The 15,324-nt window shown below is 39.9% G+C and overlaps 1 protein-coding gene across 2 annotated transcripts in view; it reads left to right on the forward strand.

Annotated features, from left to right (window-relative positions):
* Phf2 (PHD finger protein 2) overlaps window positions 1–15,324 on the forward strand; it is a 108,757-nt gene that overhangs the window by 57,497 nt on the left and 35,936 nt on the right. For both annotated transcript variants that reach the window (XM_004647562.2, XM_023707790.1), the window contains exons 2-3: window positions 2,633–2,718; window positions 4,523–4,637. In XM_004647562.2, coding sequence (XP_004647619.1) covers window positions 4,564–4,637 — 74 coding nt within the window. In that variant the 5' untranslated portion in view covers window positions 2,633–2,718; window positions 4,523–4,563. The remainder of the gene's footprint in view (window positions 1–2,632; window positions 2,719–4,522; window positions 4,638–15,324) is intronic.

The raw sequence follows: 15,324 nt of genomic DNA on the forward strand, positions 1-15,324 counted from the left end.
TCCAGGTGGGTGTTGTTTGGATCTGACTGCTGTGCTCTACTTCTTTCTGCTGCAGGCATTAGAGTTGAACCCTTTGTGTCATTCTGGCAAGATGTTCTTCTCCTGAATCAGCTGTGTGGGTCTTGCCTCTAGCCTCTTTGCAAGGAGTTCTGCTGAAGGGTTCCGTGCTGGACCAGCACTCTGGGTCTATTCAGGATCCCACGGCCCTTGGTGGTCTCACTCATTCGCCGGGCCTGCACTCTGGATCTATTCAGGATCCGGAGGGCCCTGGGTCGTCTCACTCACTCGCCAGGCCTGTGCTCTGAGTCTATTCAGGATCCCGCCAGGCCCTCGGTCATCTCAAAATAGGCAAATTTTAAAAATCTTTTTAAAAATGTATTTAGTGTAGGGTCTACAGGGTCTCACTACACAGATTGAACTTTTAGTGATCTTTCCTGTTTTTCCGCCTCCCAAGTGCTGGGCTTACAGAAGTGTACCACCACACCCAGTCTAAATCGTCATCTCTACACTCCCTGGAGGTGGGGCCACCACTGATAGAACCCCAGCCCCTGCGTCTGCCTGAGCACGCACTTTAATCTGCTGAGCTATCTGGCCAGCCTAAAATTACTTTTTTTTTTTTTTTTTTTGTATTTTTTAGGGAAGAGTCTACAGGGTGTTCAGTGTCTCACTAGTAGATCAGACTCATAGTGATCCCCCTGTTTACAGCCTCCCAAGAGCTGGGATTATAGGCAATAGGCAATTTTTTGATGGCTGGTTTAATCTCTTTACTTCTCACTGATTTATTTGGATTTTCTATTTTTTTTTTTAAGATTTTCTTGATAGAAAATTCTTTTTTGTGTGTTCCTAGAAATCTGTTCATTTTGCCTAGGCTGCCTTACTTGTTGGTCTGTAATAGTCCATAGTGATCTCTTATAATCCTTTCTTTGTTTCTCTGGGGTCAATAGTAATGTCTTTACTTTCATTTTTGGTTTTATGAATTTGAGTCTTTTTTCTTGTCTAGTTAAAGACTTGTCAAATTGCCAACTTCCCCCCAACCCCCCAGTACTAGGGATCGAACATGACACCTTCCATTTGCTGGGCAGGCACTTATACCGCTGAGCTATATCCCTGGCAAAGAACCAGCTTTTGGATTGGATGATTCCTTCTGATGCTTTTAGGTTCCTTTATGTATATTTTACCTTTACCTAACAGTTACATTTTAGAGACCTCCTGTAGATGAGAAAATAAGTTCAGGGGTGTGCTTTTCTATCATCAACTAAGGCTTGAGGGGGGACAGAAGTAGGAAAGTGCCCTTTCCAATGGTTCAAACATGGATGAGCACAGGTGAGAGGAGATGACTAGGTACCTTGAACTTTCCTCCCCAAGGGACTTCCCTCCCTCTGAACCCTGTGGCTCTAGTCCATGGAGGTCCTGGTAGCCCCCTCCTGTATGACCCAGGTGACTGAATGCCCAGAGACCTGGGCTAGGGACTGTGGCCCATATCCTCCACAAGTGCAAAAGAGGAGTTACAAGCTTGGTGGCCAGGTGTGAGTCCAGGCTCAACATCTGCACTGTTGAGTTGCCCAAGCAGTACTTGAACTTGTGATCCTCCTGGCTCAGCCTCCCAGAGCGCTGGGACTGTAGGCCTGCACCAGTGCAGCCAGCTTTTGATTTATAATGGCTTTGTAGTACTTACCCTAACTAAGAGAGGGCCATTTTCTTAGTGCATTTTTGTGGCTTCTAAGCAGCTTATTCTCCTGGGCTGCCCTGGGGGAAAATGTCCATTTCAAAATTTCCTGGTCAGTTTTATTTACACTTCTTTGCTCACTAGAAAGAAATATTGAAATGTTTTCCAATCCTTTCCAATCTGTTTTTTTTTTTTTTTTCTTGTAAGCACTGCCTGTCCCTGTGCCCTGCCCCTTGCCAGCTGGGTTTTCATTTATTGGGTGGTACAGAATGACTGTGCGTCTGTCACTTTTAACCAAAACAGTAGAAGGCAACAGAACAGAGCAACACTTTCCATCTCACTGGGTTTGATTGCCTGGAAACCTGTAGATGTTTTAGGTACCAGAATGTACTCACTATCATCATATTCTCTAAGTAGCTGTTGGCCAGTGACTAGACCAGCATCTGCTTAGCAGGCAGCTCACACTAGGACTATCTGCATGGTTTTTTAGGGCCTTGGAGGAACTCCAGAGAAGAGAAGGGAGGAATGCATGGTTGTACCTGGGCTTCACCCAGGGTCCTCTCAAGCCAAGTTGGACAAGTGGCCATGGTGTGGCCCACACTAGGTGCCAAAGGCTGACCCCCAGGATGCTGCAGGGAAAATGATTAGAGTGGCCCAGCTTTGAGATCCCCCTTGCTTTCTGGGTCCTGGGATTACAGAGTTAAGGTGGCCCTCCCTGAGGCAGGGCTGCTGGATATGTGGACCTGGTCTGGAGCTGGGATGTGGAGTCATGTCCAGGAAGGTAGCTGTGCAGTCCCTTGCTGACCCCACCCTCATTCTCTCTCCCAAGGACCGCTGTCCCTGCACAGCCTTGCTCCACCTGGCCTCCATCCCCAGTGAGCAGGGATCCTCCCTTGGGCTTGGTGGGTGGAAGGCATCTGAGTTGGATTAAACCTGTGAGTAATGGTCTGTTCCCTCCTGTTTCAGCTGTGTTGGGGTGGAGGAGGAGGAGGCGCCAGACATCGACATTTACCACTGCCCGAACTGTGAGAAAACCCATGGGAAGTCCACCCGTAAGTACTGCTGCCAAATGGCATCCTTTACCTGGGCTGTGTGGAGGGCAGGGTCTGTGCTGGGGCTGAAATGACCTGGGTAGCACTGGATGGCATAGCTTGGGGACCTGCAGCCAGACTTAGGCTCCTTATGGCCTCACTGAGCCTCCCCCAACCCCCTGATTGGCTTCTGCCAAGGCAGAAGTGCAAAGACCCTTGAAGGCCTGGTCAGGATGAACATAGCACTGGCATGGCTAGATTGGCCTGAATTGGGTTGTAGATGTGGGGATGCAGGTCAGTGGCAATGCAGGACATGTTGAGGGGCCTCATCTCAGTCCACTCCTACCCAGCTGGCTTGCGACAAGGTGAACCCACATCATCTCCTTTTATAGCGGCTCTGCCCCAACTTACCCCACTTGCCTCCTCCCAGGAAATCTGAGAAGGCCTTGCCTTTCCTAGGCTGCTACTTTTTATGTGTCCTGGGCTTCACCCTCCCCTCCCACATCTGGCTTTCTCTCTCAGTGCAGCTTGACCTAGGGGCTCCCAAGGCTCAGGCTTAGCTCATCTGTGCAGATTCCTGCAATAGGCTTTGAACCCGAAGGCTGAGGTGGGGTGCATCATCACTTTGGGGACTGAGGATGTCACGAGATGAATTTGGGGGACCTGGCACAAACACACCATCCGTGGCATGCATATATGTATGTATGTATGTATGTATGTGTTTGTGTAGAACTGTTGTACATCCTGGGACTCAGACTTGTGCTGCTCTCAAGGTATATGTGTCTTGTCAGACTTACAGATGCTTGGTGCTAGTGCTTCTTGCCAGAATGTGTTCTTAGATCTGGTATGAGTCTGCCCTGTGACCAGTACTTGTCTGTGATACCCCAGTTGATTTTTATATTGACAGTAAGCATCTTGGTGACCAGAAGCTCCTCCCATAGCTGGTACTGGGAGCCCTCTGAAGGCCCAGAGTCTGCATCCCAGCTTCCTTTCACTGCCTCCTGGGCCTGGGATGTGTCCTGAATTTGGTTTGGCAAGGGTGGGACCTGCCTGCAGCTCCAGCCCTGGGACTGCAAGACCTTTTCCTATGCTGCCCTAGTGTGTCTCTTTGATTGATTTTGTCTGTGAGCAGTGAGTCCTGCAGGTTTACCTGATTAATGTAGATTTGGTACAGGGGCCCTAGAGCTCTTGTATAGGAGCTTGGCAAGTGTCACCATATGACAAAAGTTTTAGAGGAACTGGGAAGCATTGTAGTCGCAGCAACTCTGAACTGTAGCTCCATCACAATATGAGGTTACCTAACTGGTTGAACTTATTCTCCATCCCTCAGATGATGGTCATCATTCCTTGTCAGGTTGGAGTAAGACCTTGAGGCTTAGAGGATAATGAAGAGATTCAGTACTGTTCACTTGGGGACACCCAGGCCATTTTCATAGTCATATTGTCACCAGTGGGAAACAAGAGGGAGGAGAGGACCATTACCAGTGGTTATTGCTGTCAGGCAATGAAGGTCCTAGCAGGAAGATGCCTGAATGAGGAGGGGTCCTGGGAGACCCTATTTTCTGGACCAGAGAGTGTGGGGAGGGGAGGGAGAGTGGCTCCCCCACGTGTGTGTGTGTGTGCGCACATGTGCGTGCAAACAGCTGCTGGAGTGGCAAGATAAGGCCCTTAGGAGGTTTCAAGTTTTGTGATGTTCCCAGTTCCCTGGCTTCCTGTTCTCCTCTGGGGATTCCCTGCTGGTCTCTTTATAGGGTGGGTATTAGGGCCCCAGAAGAGGGCTGGGACTGTGTTTGGTGACAGCCGTTACCTCCTATCTTCCCTGCAGTCAAGAAGAAGCGGACCTGGCACAAACACGGCCCAGGGCAGATGCCCGACGTGAAGCCTGTGCAGAATGGCAGCCAACTCTTCATCAAGGAGTTGCGGAGCCGGACCTTTCCCAGGTGGGCCCTTGCATGTGGACTGTGGCAGTGAGCTCTGCACTGTACATTGCCAACCCATCTGTGTGTCCCCACCTGCAGCCTGAGCTCTGCCCTTTGTTAGCACTTGGAGTGAGGAGCAGGGCGAGAAGACAGCACTGGTGATTGCAGGGGTCCTCTGGTCAAAGACACCTCTCTCCCCTTATGCATGTACCCAGCCCTGCCAGTGCTGTCCTACCACTACATTTCAGTGACAAAATCTTTCTCCTTCCCTTTGGATATAGAATTTTGAGTTGGTAGGTTTTCTTTTAGCACTTTAAATGTTTTTCCATCTCACCTCTTGCTTGTGTGATTTCTTTTTTCTTTTCTTTTCTTTTCTTTTCTTTTCTTTTTTTTTTTTTTATTTGTGTGGAACCGAGGATTGAACGCAGGCCCTTGTGGTTTCCAGGCAAGCACTTATTCTACTGAGCCATCTCCCCGGCCCCTACTTGTATGATTTCTGATCAGAAATTCAGTGTCTCTTTTTCCCTTGCCTCTCTGTACATAAAGTGTTTTCCTCTTCCAACTTCTGTCCCCCATCTTTCCCAAAATATAATTCAGTTCTAATATTTCATTGTTTATTTTTTTTTGTCTAGGTGAGCTGTCTTTTTTGACAGTGGAGTATTTGAGATCCCTCAATATAACTGTATTAGTGTTTATTTGCTTTTTCATGACTATTAATATTTGCTTTATATAGTTGGGTACACTGTTATTTGTTGCATATATATTTATGATTGTTATAACTTCCCTCTTAAATTCTTCCCTTTATAAGGATATAGTGACCTTCTTTATCTCTCTTAATCTTGGCTTAAAATTCACTTTGTCTTCAAATAGAAAGGCTACTATTTTTTTCTGGGTTCCTGTTGCATGGAATATTGTTTTCTATCTTTTGATTTCTAGTCTATGATTTTTTTGGAATTAAATGTATTTTTTGTATGCAGCATATTGTCAGATCTTGCTTCTTGATCCATTCTGCCAGTCTTATCCTTTGATTGGTGAATTGAGACCACTAACACTGATAGTTATAACTGATATGTAGTGACCTATCCTTGTCATTTTCCTGTTGTATCCCTCTCCTTTTTTTCCCTCCCTCTGTTTAATTGTTCCCCTTGCCTGGTGGGGAACTTTTCTTTGGGTTCATGGAGTTAGAGTCCTTCTTATCTCTTTCTAGTATATCCTCCAGAATATTTTGTAGTGCTGGTTTGGTGGTCATAAATGTCCTCAGATTTTCTTTGTCATGGATGTAATCTTATTTCTCCATCAGTTTTAAAAGATAGTTTTGCCAGGTTCTCTCAATCTAGGGTGAAGGTTATTCTTCTTTAGAGCTTGAAATACTTCTCTCCAAGCTCTCCTTTACTTGAGGGTTTGTGCTGAGAAGTCAGCTGTAATTCTGATGGACTTTCCTTTATAGGTGACTTTGTTCTTTTTCCTAGTAGGTTTTAAGATTCTATTTTTGTGATGAATTTCTGAAATCTTGATTATGATATGCCTGACTGTATGTTGTGTTTTGTTTTGTTTTTTTGACTGTCACTAATTGGAATTTTATACATCTCACTTAACCATATGTCAAATTCTTTTTCTCCATGAGGGAAGTTTTCTGCCATGATGTCTGTATATTTGTGCTATCTCCTGCTTTTTCATTGACATCAGTGAATATTAAGTTACTCTTCTGTGTCTCATCTAGTAGTTTCTGTATTGCTTTCTCATGGTCCCTTGCTATTTTTACAAAGTCTTTCTTTTTATGATCACTAACCACAAACTTGTCTTCTATATCTGAGATCTTGTCCTCACATTGGCTTAATCTGCTGTGGATACTTTCAGTGGAATGTTTTTCTCCTGGATATTTTCTTGAATCTGCTTTATGGATTCTGTTTCTTTCCAATGCTGAGCATTCATGGCTCCCATAATTTTCTTAAGCTCCTTTTTTTTTTTTTTTTTGGTCTGTATCTGCTTTAGAGTCACTAAGTATGGTTTTCATTGTGCACACCATCTCTCCAGGTATCTGAGGAGTTATTTCTGATTTGATTTTTCTAGAACCTCATTCAGTTGTTTTGTTATTACCACTTTAGAGACACCAGGTGGGTCCTGAGATGTAATTCATATACTATAATAACATCCATGTAAAGTACACAGTTCAGTGGTTTTTAGTATGTTAACAGATCCATACATCTTCATCAGTCAATTTTAGAACATTTTTAAATCTTGTATTTATTTGGTACAGGGTCTCACTACGCAGCTAAGACTCAGGGATCTTCCTGTCTCAGTCTCCCCAGCACTGGGATTACAGGCATGTACCACCATGCCCAGTCTTGGTGTCCAGCATGGCATGCCTAGGCTCCCAGAGCAGCATGTTGTGTGGTACCAGGGATCAAACCCAGGTCCTTGTGTTTGTCAAGTATGCTCTTAGACCACTGAGCTATCTCCCCAGCCATAGAAACTTTTTATCACCTCCTAAACAACTCCATAACCTTTATCTGTTATCCTTGTCTTCCATCCCCACACCCCAGCTAAGCAACCACTAATTTCCTTTCTTGTCTCTATAGATTGGCTTATTGTGGGCATTTCATATAAAGAGAATTGTAGAATTTGTGTCTGACTTCTTTTGTTTAGCATAGTGTTCAAGGTTCATGAACATTGTACCATGGGTTAGTACTTCATGGTTGAATAATATTCCACTGTATGACTAGATCACATTCCCTGGGTATCTTGAATTTCTTTTCATCATGTAATGGGCATTTGAGTTGCTTCCACTTTTGGTTATGAATAATTCTGGCCTAAATTTCTATGTGAAAGTTTTCGTGTGGTCATGTTTTCGTTAGGAGTAGAATGGGTGAGTGGGACAGTAACTCTGCGCTGAGTTGTTTGAAGACATGACAGACTGTTTTCTAGTGCTGCTGAACTATTTTACATCCCAGCAGTTCATGAATGTTCAGGTGCCTTCACATTCTTCCCTTGATTCTGTGCACCTGTGGATGTGAGATGACATCTCACAGCACTTGGTATTTGTCTCCTGACTAAAGATGTGTTCATATACTTGTTTGTCTCTGTATGTCTCCAGAATGCTGGGATTACAGGTATACACAACCACACCTAGATTCCCCATGTTTTCTTTAAATAGTTGTGTAGCTGTATTATTTACAATATGTTCTTTGATACATGTAGTTAATTTTTATATGTAATATGAGGTGAAGATCTCTCTCTTTTTTTTTTGCTTTGCATTCAGCTATCCATTTGTTCTCTAAGAATATTCTTTTGCTCTTAAATGGTCTTGTACCTTTTACAAAATCCATTGGCCATAGATATACATGTTTCCTTCTGTATACTCAATCCTATTCCACTGATCTATGTCTGTGGAATAGCCCTTATCAGTGTGGTTTTGTATTAAGTTTTGAAATAAGAAAATGTGAGTCTTTCAACTTTGCATATATATATTGTTTTGAGTATTCTGGGTCCCTTGCATGTCTGAATGAATTTTGTCTTTTTGAGACAGGGTCTCACTATGTTGTTCAGGCTGGCCTTGAGCTCACTCTCAACAATTCTTCTGCCTCATCCTCCCACGTACTGGGATTACAGGTGTGCACTACCATGCCCAGTGATGTCTGAATGAATTTTAAGATTTATCTTATTAATTTCTACAAAGAAGTCAATTGGGATTCTGAAAAGGATTGCTCTTATTCTGTATATCACTTTGGGAGTTTCACCGTTTAATGATGTAAAGTCTTGGGCCATGAACATGGGATGGTTTTCAATTACACTTCTTTGATTAAATTTGTGTTTCATTCTTTTTGGTGCTTTTATAAATGAAATTGTCTTAATTTTACTTTTAGATTTTTGATTGCTAATATGTAGAAGTACACTCAATTTTTGTATATTGATCTTATATTCTGCAACCTTTCAGACTAGTTTTGCTTGGGGGGATGATTTTTTAATTTTTATTGAAAGTAAAATCACACAGTTATGTTATTTTTAAAAAATATTTTATTTATGTATTTATTTGGTACAGGATCTTGCTACAGAGCTCACACTTGCAGTGATCCTCCTGTCTCAGCCTCCCCAATGCTGGAATTATGGGCATGTGCCACCACGCCTAGTTTCATTGGCCAGCACGGCTGCACATCATGTGGTACTGGGGATCGAACCCAGGTCCTTGTGCTTGTCAGGCACATACTTAGACCACTGAGCTATCTCCCCAGCCCAGTTATGTTATTTGTAATCTAATAGATTTTGTCACAGCTTAAAGACCAAAGGGAAGTTTGAATTCATTTTAATGCAATTCTTTGATACATACTTTGTTTTTTAAATTAATACATTTTGAGATATATAATGTATACATTCATTGTAGGGAGTTAGCATACATCCTTTGCTTCTTTTTCCCTTCCTTTCCTCTCCCTCCCTACTCTGTCTACCCCCAGATACCCTTCCCATCACCAAAAGATTGATTCATGGCCAGAGATATAGCTCAGAGGCATAAGTGCCTGCCTGTCAAGTGCAAGGTCCTGAGTTCAATCCCTGATACCACCAAAACAAATAAACAAAAACACCCCTAAAAGTTTAATTCAATTTTTAGTTTGGTTATCTCCTTCCTTTCTCCCTCCCATTCCCTCTCCATTTCAAGCTCTTTATTGTTGAGTTATAAGAATTTTTAAAAAATATTTTGGATACTTGTCACTTATGAAATACGTTCTCCTATCCCATGTTTACTTTCTTGATAGTGACCTTTGAGGCACAAAATTTTAATTTTGATAAAATTTAAAAAACCAAGATCATAAGGATTTATGCCTTAGTTTTTTCCTAAGAGTTTTTTAATTTTAACATTTTCATTTAGCATTTTTTTCATTCAATTTTGATTTATATTAATTTTTTTTACTTATATTAATTTTTATGACTGTATGAGGAAAGGGCCAACTTCAGGGTTTTTTTGCTTATGGATATCCAGTTTTTCCAGCACTTCTTATTGAAAAAACTTTCCTTTCTCTTTTTGAATTGTTTTTGCATACTCATTGACAGGCAGTTGACCAAAGATAGAAGGGTTCATTTTTGGGCTCTCAATTCCAATACTCTGTATGTCTCATATTATGTCAGTACCATACAGTCCTGGTGTATTTTTGTAGTGAATTTAGAAGTTGTAAAGTATCTTCTAACAAGGACATATGGGTATCTTGTATTTCAGTTCAACATTTTAAATTTTTGTATGAATTATGTGGAATCTGTAGATCAATTTTCCATTCTTTCTTGAATCTTGTTTCTTCCTTTTTCTTTGATTTTCTTAATTTTTTCCATTCATTTTTTAGTGTATGTTTTGGGCTTCTCCTATAAGAAACCATGTGATATTTTTCTGATTTATTTTATTTAACATTATGGTCTCAAGGTACATCTATTTCCTATAAAAATTCAGGTTTATTCTTTTTTATAGTAGAGTGGTACTCCATTGTGTGTAAATGTCACATTAACTTTATCCAGTCATCTATTGACGGGTATATAGGATGCTTCCAAGCTTTATCTATTACGAATTGTGCTGCTAGAAACATGGGTATACATGGATTGTTGTAATATGATTTCTTTAACTCTTTTGAGAAACTAGAAGGAGAAGAGCTGAGTTAAATAAATTTCTAGTTTTGATTTTTTGAGGAATCTCCCACGCTGATTTCCATAATGATTTTACTAGTTCGTATTCCCAAGAGTGTGGAAGGCTTCCCCTCTTTCCTTGCAGCCTTGCCAGCATTTGTTATTGATTTATATCTTGATGACAATCATTGCTTCTAGAATAAGGTGTAATCTGCTTTAATTTGTATTTCTCCAGTGACCAGAGATGTTGAACATTTTTTTTTCAGGTATTTATTGGTCATTTATACTTCTAAGAAGTACCTATTCATTTCACTTGCTCATTGTTTGATGTGGTCTTTTATTTTTGGGGACCTATTTTTTTTGAGTTCTTTATATATTCTAGATATTAGTCTTCTATACAAAGAAAAGCTGACGAACATTTTTTCCTTTCCATAGACTGTCTCTTTACTCTGTTGGTTGTTTCCTTTACAATGAAGAAGCTTTTGAATATAATGTGGTGTTATTTCTTGACTTCTGGTGCTATTTCTTGTGCAATGAGGGTTTTGTTCAGTGAGTCTGCCTACACTTAGGCATTCAAGGGTTTTGCCTATTTTGTCTTGCAGCAGATTAAGTATTTCTGTTTTAACATTTAGGTCTTGGTTCTAGTTTGGCTTTAGTTTAAGATAGGGTGAGAGGGGCCGGGGAGGTGGCTCAGTGGAATAAGCACTTCCCTGGCAAGAACGAGGGCCTGAGTTCAATTCCTGGTTCTACAAGGAAAAAAAAAAGATATGGTGAGAGATATGGGTCTAGAGTCAGTCTTCTGCATGTGGTTAGCAAGTTTTTCTAACACCAGTTGGTAAAGAGGTTATCTTTTCTCCAGTATGTTTCTGGTCTCTTTATCAAAGATCAAATAGCTGAATGTGCCTGTAGCTGTTTCTGCATCTTCTGTCTGTTGATCCATATGTCTGTATTTTGGCTGATGCCATGCTATCTTTTTTTTTTTTTCTTTTTTGTGGAATTGGGGATTGAACTCAGGCCCTTGCACTTGCCAGGCAAGCACTTATTCTACTGAGCTATCTCCCCTACCCCAAATTTTATTTTATTTGTACTTTAGGGAAGGGTCTACAGGGTATTCAGGTTCTCACTATTAGGTTGGACTCGTAGTGATCTGCCTGTTTACAGCCTCCCAAGTGCTGGGATTATAGGTGTGCGCCACTTCGCTCAGTCTCAATCGTTGTCTCAGTGCACCCCGGGGACGTAGCCAGCATGGCAGGCCCAGGGATTGAACCCTTGGCCCCTGTGCCTGCTTGCAGGCTCTTTAATCTGCTGAGCTATTTGGCTGGCCTCCATTTTGTCTTTTATCACTGTAACTTTGTATTATAGTTTGAAGTCTGGGGTTGTGATACCTCTTGGTTTGCTTTTGTTGCCCGGGATTGCTTTTGTTACTGGGTTTCTTCTGTTTCCATACAAATCTTGGGATCATTTTAACTAATTCTATGAGGAATGTTTATTAGCATTTTGGTTGGGAATGTGTTAAAGGTATATATCAGTTTGGAAAGTATGGTTATTTTAATTATAGAAGTTCTTGAGTAGAATTTTTTGGGTCTTCTATGTAGAGGATCATGTCATTTGCAAATAATGGTAATTTGACTTACTCATTTCTTATGTATATCCCCTTTATTTCTTTATCTTGCCTGATTGCTCTGGCTAATGTTTTGAGAACTATGTTGAACAGGAGTGGTGATTTTAGACATTGTTTTGTTCCTGATTTTGGAGGAACAAACTTTTCCCTATTTAATATGATGGCGATTGGTTTGTCATAGATAACATTTATCAGACTTAGATACAGACCTTCTATACCTACTTTTTTTTAGGATTTTTATCATGCATGGATGTTGATTTTTGTCAGGTGGTTTTACTATGTATATTGAGATGATCATGTGATTTTTGTCCCTCCTATTTATGTGACAAATTATATTTATTGATTTGTATATGTTAAACCATCCTTACATCTCTAGGATGAAGACTACTTGATTATGTTGTGTGATCTTTTTGATAATTTGTTGCATTCTGTTTGCCAGTATTGTGTTGAGGATTTTTGCATCTATGTTCATTAGTGAGATTGAATTGTAGATCTCTATTTTTATTTCAGTCCTTTCCTGGTTTTAGATTCAGGGTAATACCAGTTTTTAGGAATGACTTTCATGTTATTCCTTCCCTGTCAGTTTCACTAAAAGAGCTTGAGGAGTATTGATATTGGTCTCCCTAAAGTTATTGTAGAATTCAGCAGTGAATCCATCACATTCTGGGCTTTTCTTAATTGGTAGTTTTTCTTTTTCTTCTCTTTTTTCTTTTTCTCTTTCAATTCATTGCCTGTTACTGGATCATTCAGGATTTTTATATCTTCTTGGTCTGTCTTTGTAATTCACTTATATCTAGGAATCTATCCATTTCTTTTGATTTCTCCAATTTATTGGAATATGGGTTTCAAAATACTTACTAAAAATTTCAATTTTGGCAATGTTCATTTTTGTTGGACTTCTGAGATTTTGACTATCATGTGTCATGGAGAGGTTTTTTCTTTTCTTTTCCTTTCTTTCTTTCTTTTTTTTTTATTTTTTATTTTTTATTTTTTGGAACCAAGGATTGAACTCAGGCCCTTGCACTTGCCAGGGAAGTGCTTATTCTACTGAGCCATCTCCCTGGCCCCTGGGGAGGTTCTTTTTTGAGCATGTCTTTTTGGGGGTTCTCTGTTTCACTTCTTAGGGCTGGCCAAATAGCTCAGCAGATCAAAGTGCCTACAAGCAGGCATAGGGGCCTGGGGTTTAATTCCCAGGCCTGCCATGCCGGCTCCGCCCTTGGGGAGCTGAGACGGCAATTGAGTCTCAGCGTGGTGGCATGGGCACCTGTAATCCCAGGTCTTGGGAGGCTGTATACGGGCAGATCACTATGAGTCAGACCCTTCCCTAAAATATTAAAAACAAACAAACAAACAAACAAAAAAAAAAAAACGAAAAACAAAACAAAAAAGCAGCCTGAGCCAGGAAAAAAAAAAAAATCATTCTATTTATCACTTGTCACCATGTTTAATTTTTTCTTTATATTTGACATGTTTTCTCCTGTTACTTCTATGAACAGGTTTTCTAAAATACCACTTATTCTGTCTTTTGATTTTTTACTAATTTCAATTAATCTTAAGTTAGTCTACTTTGCATCATCTAGCAGTTTGATCCATTTTTCATGTTCTCTTACTGTTTTTAAGGTATCTTTGAATATTTGGCCCCTGAAAGCAACTCCTATCTTTTAGTACTGATATTTTCCTTGAAATGGTCCCTTCTGCTGCCCATCCTTTAAATAGGATTTTTCATTTCTTGGATTTCTGTTTGGTACCTTTTCATGGACTCCAGTTCTTTTTATTTTGTGTATGTCTTCTAGCTTTTTATTGGTGTCTTCTGTAAACTTGCTGTTTCTTTTGCCTATTAAGTCCACTATCTGTTTATATCTTCTTTGAGCTTGCTAAGCACCAATAACATGGGGTGTTTTTTTTTTTTTTTTTTTTTTAATCTCTTCTGTTAATCCTTTGGAATCATTTCACTGTAGTTTTGTTTTGTTTTGTTTTGTTTTGTTTTTCATTTTCTCCCTCTTGATTCCCCATGGATCAGATTTGGGGGAGTTGGGAGGTTTTGGAAGCATTTTGTTGCTTTGTCTTTCTCATGTTTCTATTGTTTTGTGCTAAGTTTTCAGGTTGATTATAGTTGACTTTGTTTCTAGTTTAGAGCTCTCTCTAGTTTGTGTCTCCTTTCCAGTGGGGTGTTCTAGCTGTAGTTAACTACAGCCCATTCATTGCCTCTGTACAAAACTCTGACCACCTTAGTTAATTTGGGAGTATAGGATGTGGTGTAATTGGCCCAGACTGAGTTCTCTGACACTATTTTCATTTTATCCTTATTCTTGAATGATTCTAATATTCTGAAGTTGATCTAAAGTTCTGTAGTAGCCTGGGCTATAAAGTGAGCTCAAGACAAGCCTGAATGGCATAATGAGACTGCCTCAAAAAGACAGAGAGAAAGAGAGATAGAGAGAGAGAGAGAGAGAGAGAGAGAGAGAGAGAGAGAGAGAGAGAGATAGAGATTGATTAGTTCTGTAGTAAAAATTTTCTTTTAACTCTTTAAAAATATTATTTTACTATCTTTTTTACTATCTTTTGATATCTCTTATTGCTGATAATCTGTTGTCAGTATAATAGCTGAGTTTTGTTTTGTTTCTGGTAAATGTGTTTTTTGTCTCTGAAAAACATTTTTTTAATTTTAAAGAGAAACAAGCAATAAGAACAAAGAATAGATATTAGTATATAGAGTTGGTCAAAGTAAAAAGTTTAAATACTACTACCTTTGAAAAACTAATAGAAATTAGTAGTATAATATTTCTGCTATCCTGTGTATATCCTTACATGATTTTCCTCATTCCTTTTTTTTGTTCTTTTCTTTTTTTCCTCATCTCAGTTATTTATTCCCTTTGTTCAGTCATTTTTTTTTTTTTTACATTTTACTATATCTATTATACCTTTCAGGTTTTATTTAGTCTTTCAGGTTCTTACACTAGGGAGACAATATGATGTTTACACATGTGGGTCTGATTTATTTCATTTGAAAGTGTAGCCTCTAGTTGCATCCATTTACCTATAAAAACCTCAAGTTTATCTTTCTTTATAGCAAAGTAATACTCCATTGTATAAAAATACCACATCCTTTTTGTCCATTCCTCAGGTGATGGGAATTTGAGTTGTTTCCAAGATTTAGCTGTGACAAATTGTTACTGTAAACATGGGTACACATATATCACTGTGGTATGATGATTTTAGATCTTTTGGAAAAATACCAAGAAGGGGAATAGCTGGGTTAAATGTGATGTGGAGCATTTTTTTCATATATCTATTTGCTTCTTTAATTTCATCCTCTGAGAAGTGTGTGTTCATCTCAGATGCCCATTTCTGGACTGGGTCTTTAAATTTTGGGGCCCTAGTGTTTTCAGTTCTTTATAAATTCTAGAGAGCAGACCTTTGTCTGAGTACTTATTTGTCATGATTTTTTCCAAATTTGTGGGTTGTCTTTTCACTTTGTTGGTAATT

The sequence above is a fragment of the Octodon degus genome, unplaced genomic scaffold (genome assembly GCF_000260255.1).
Source record: "Octodon degus isolate 3935 unplaced genomic scaffold, OctDeg1.0 scaffold00312, whole genome shotgun sequence".
NCBI classification, from domain to species: Eukaryota; Metazoa; Chordata; class Mammalia; order Rodentia; family Octodontidae; genus Octodon; species Octodon degus.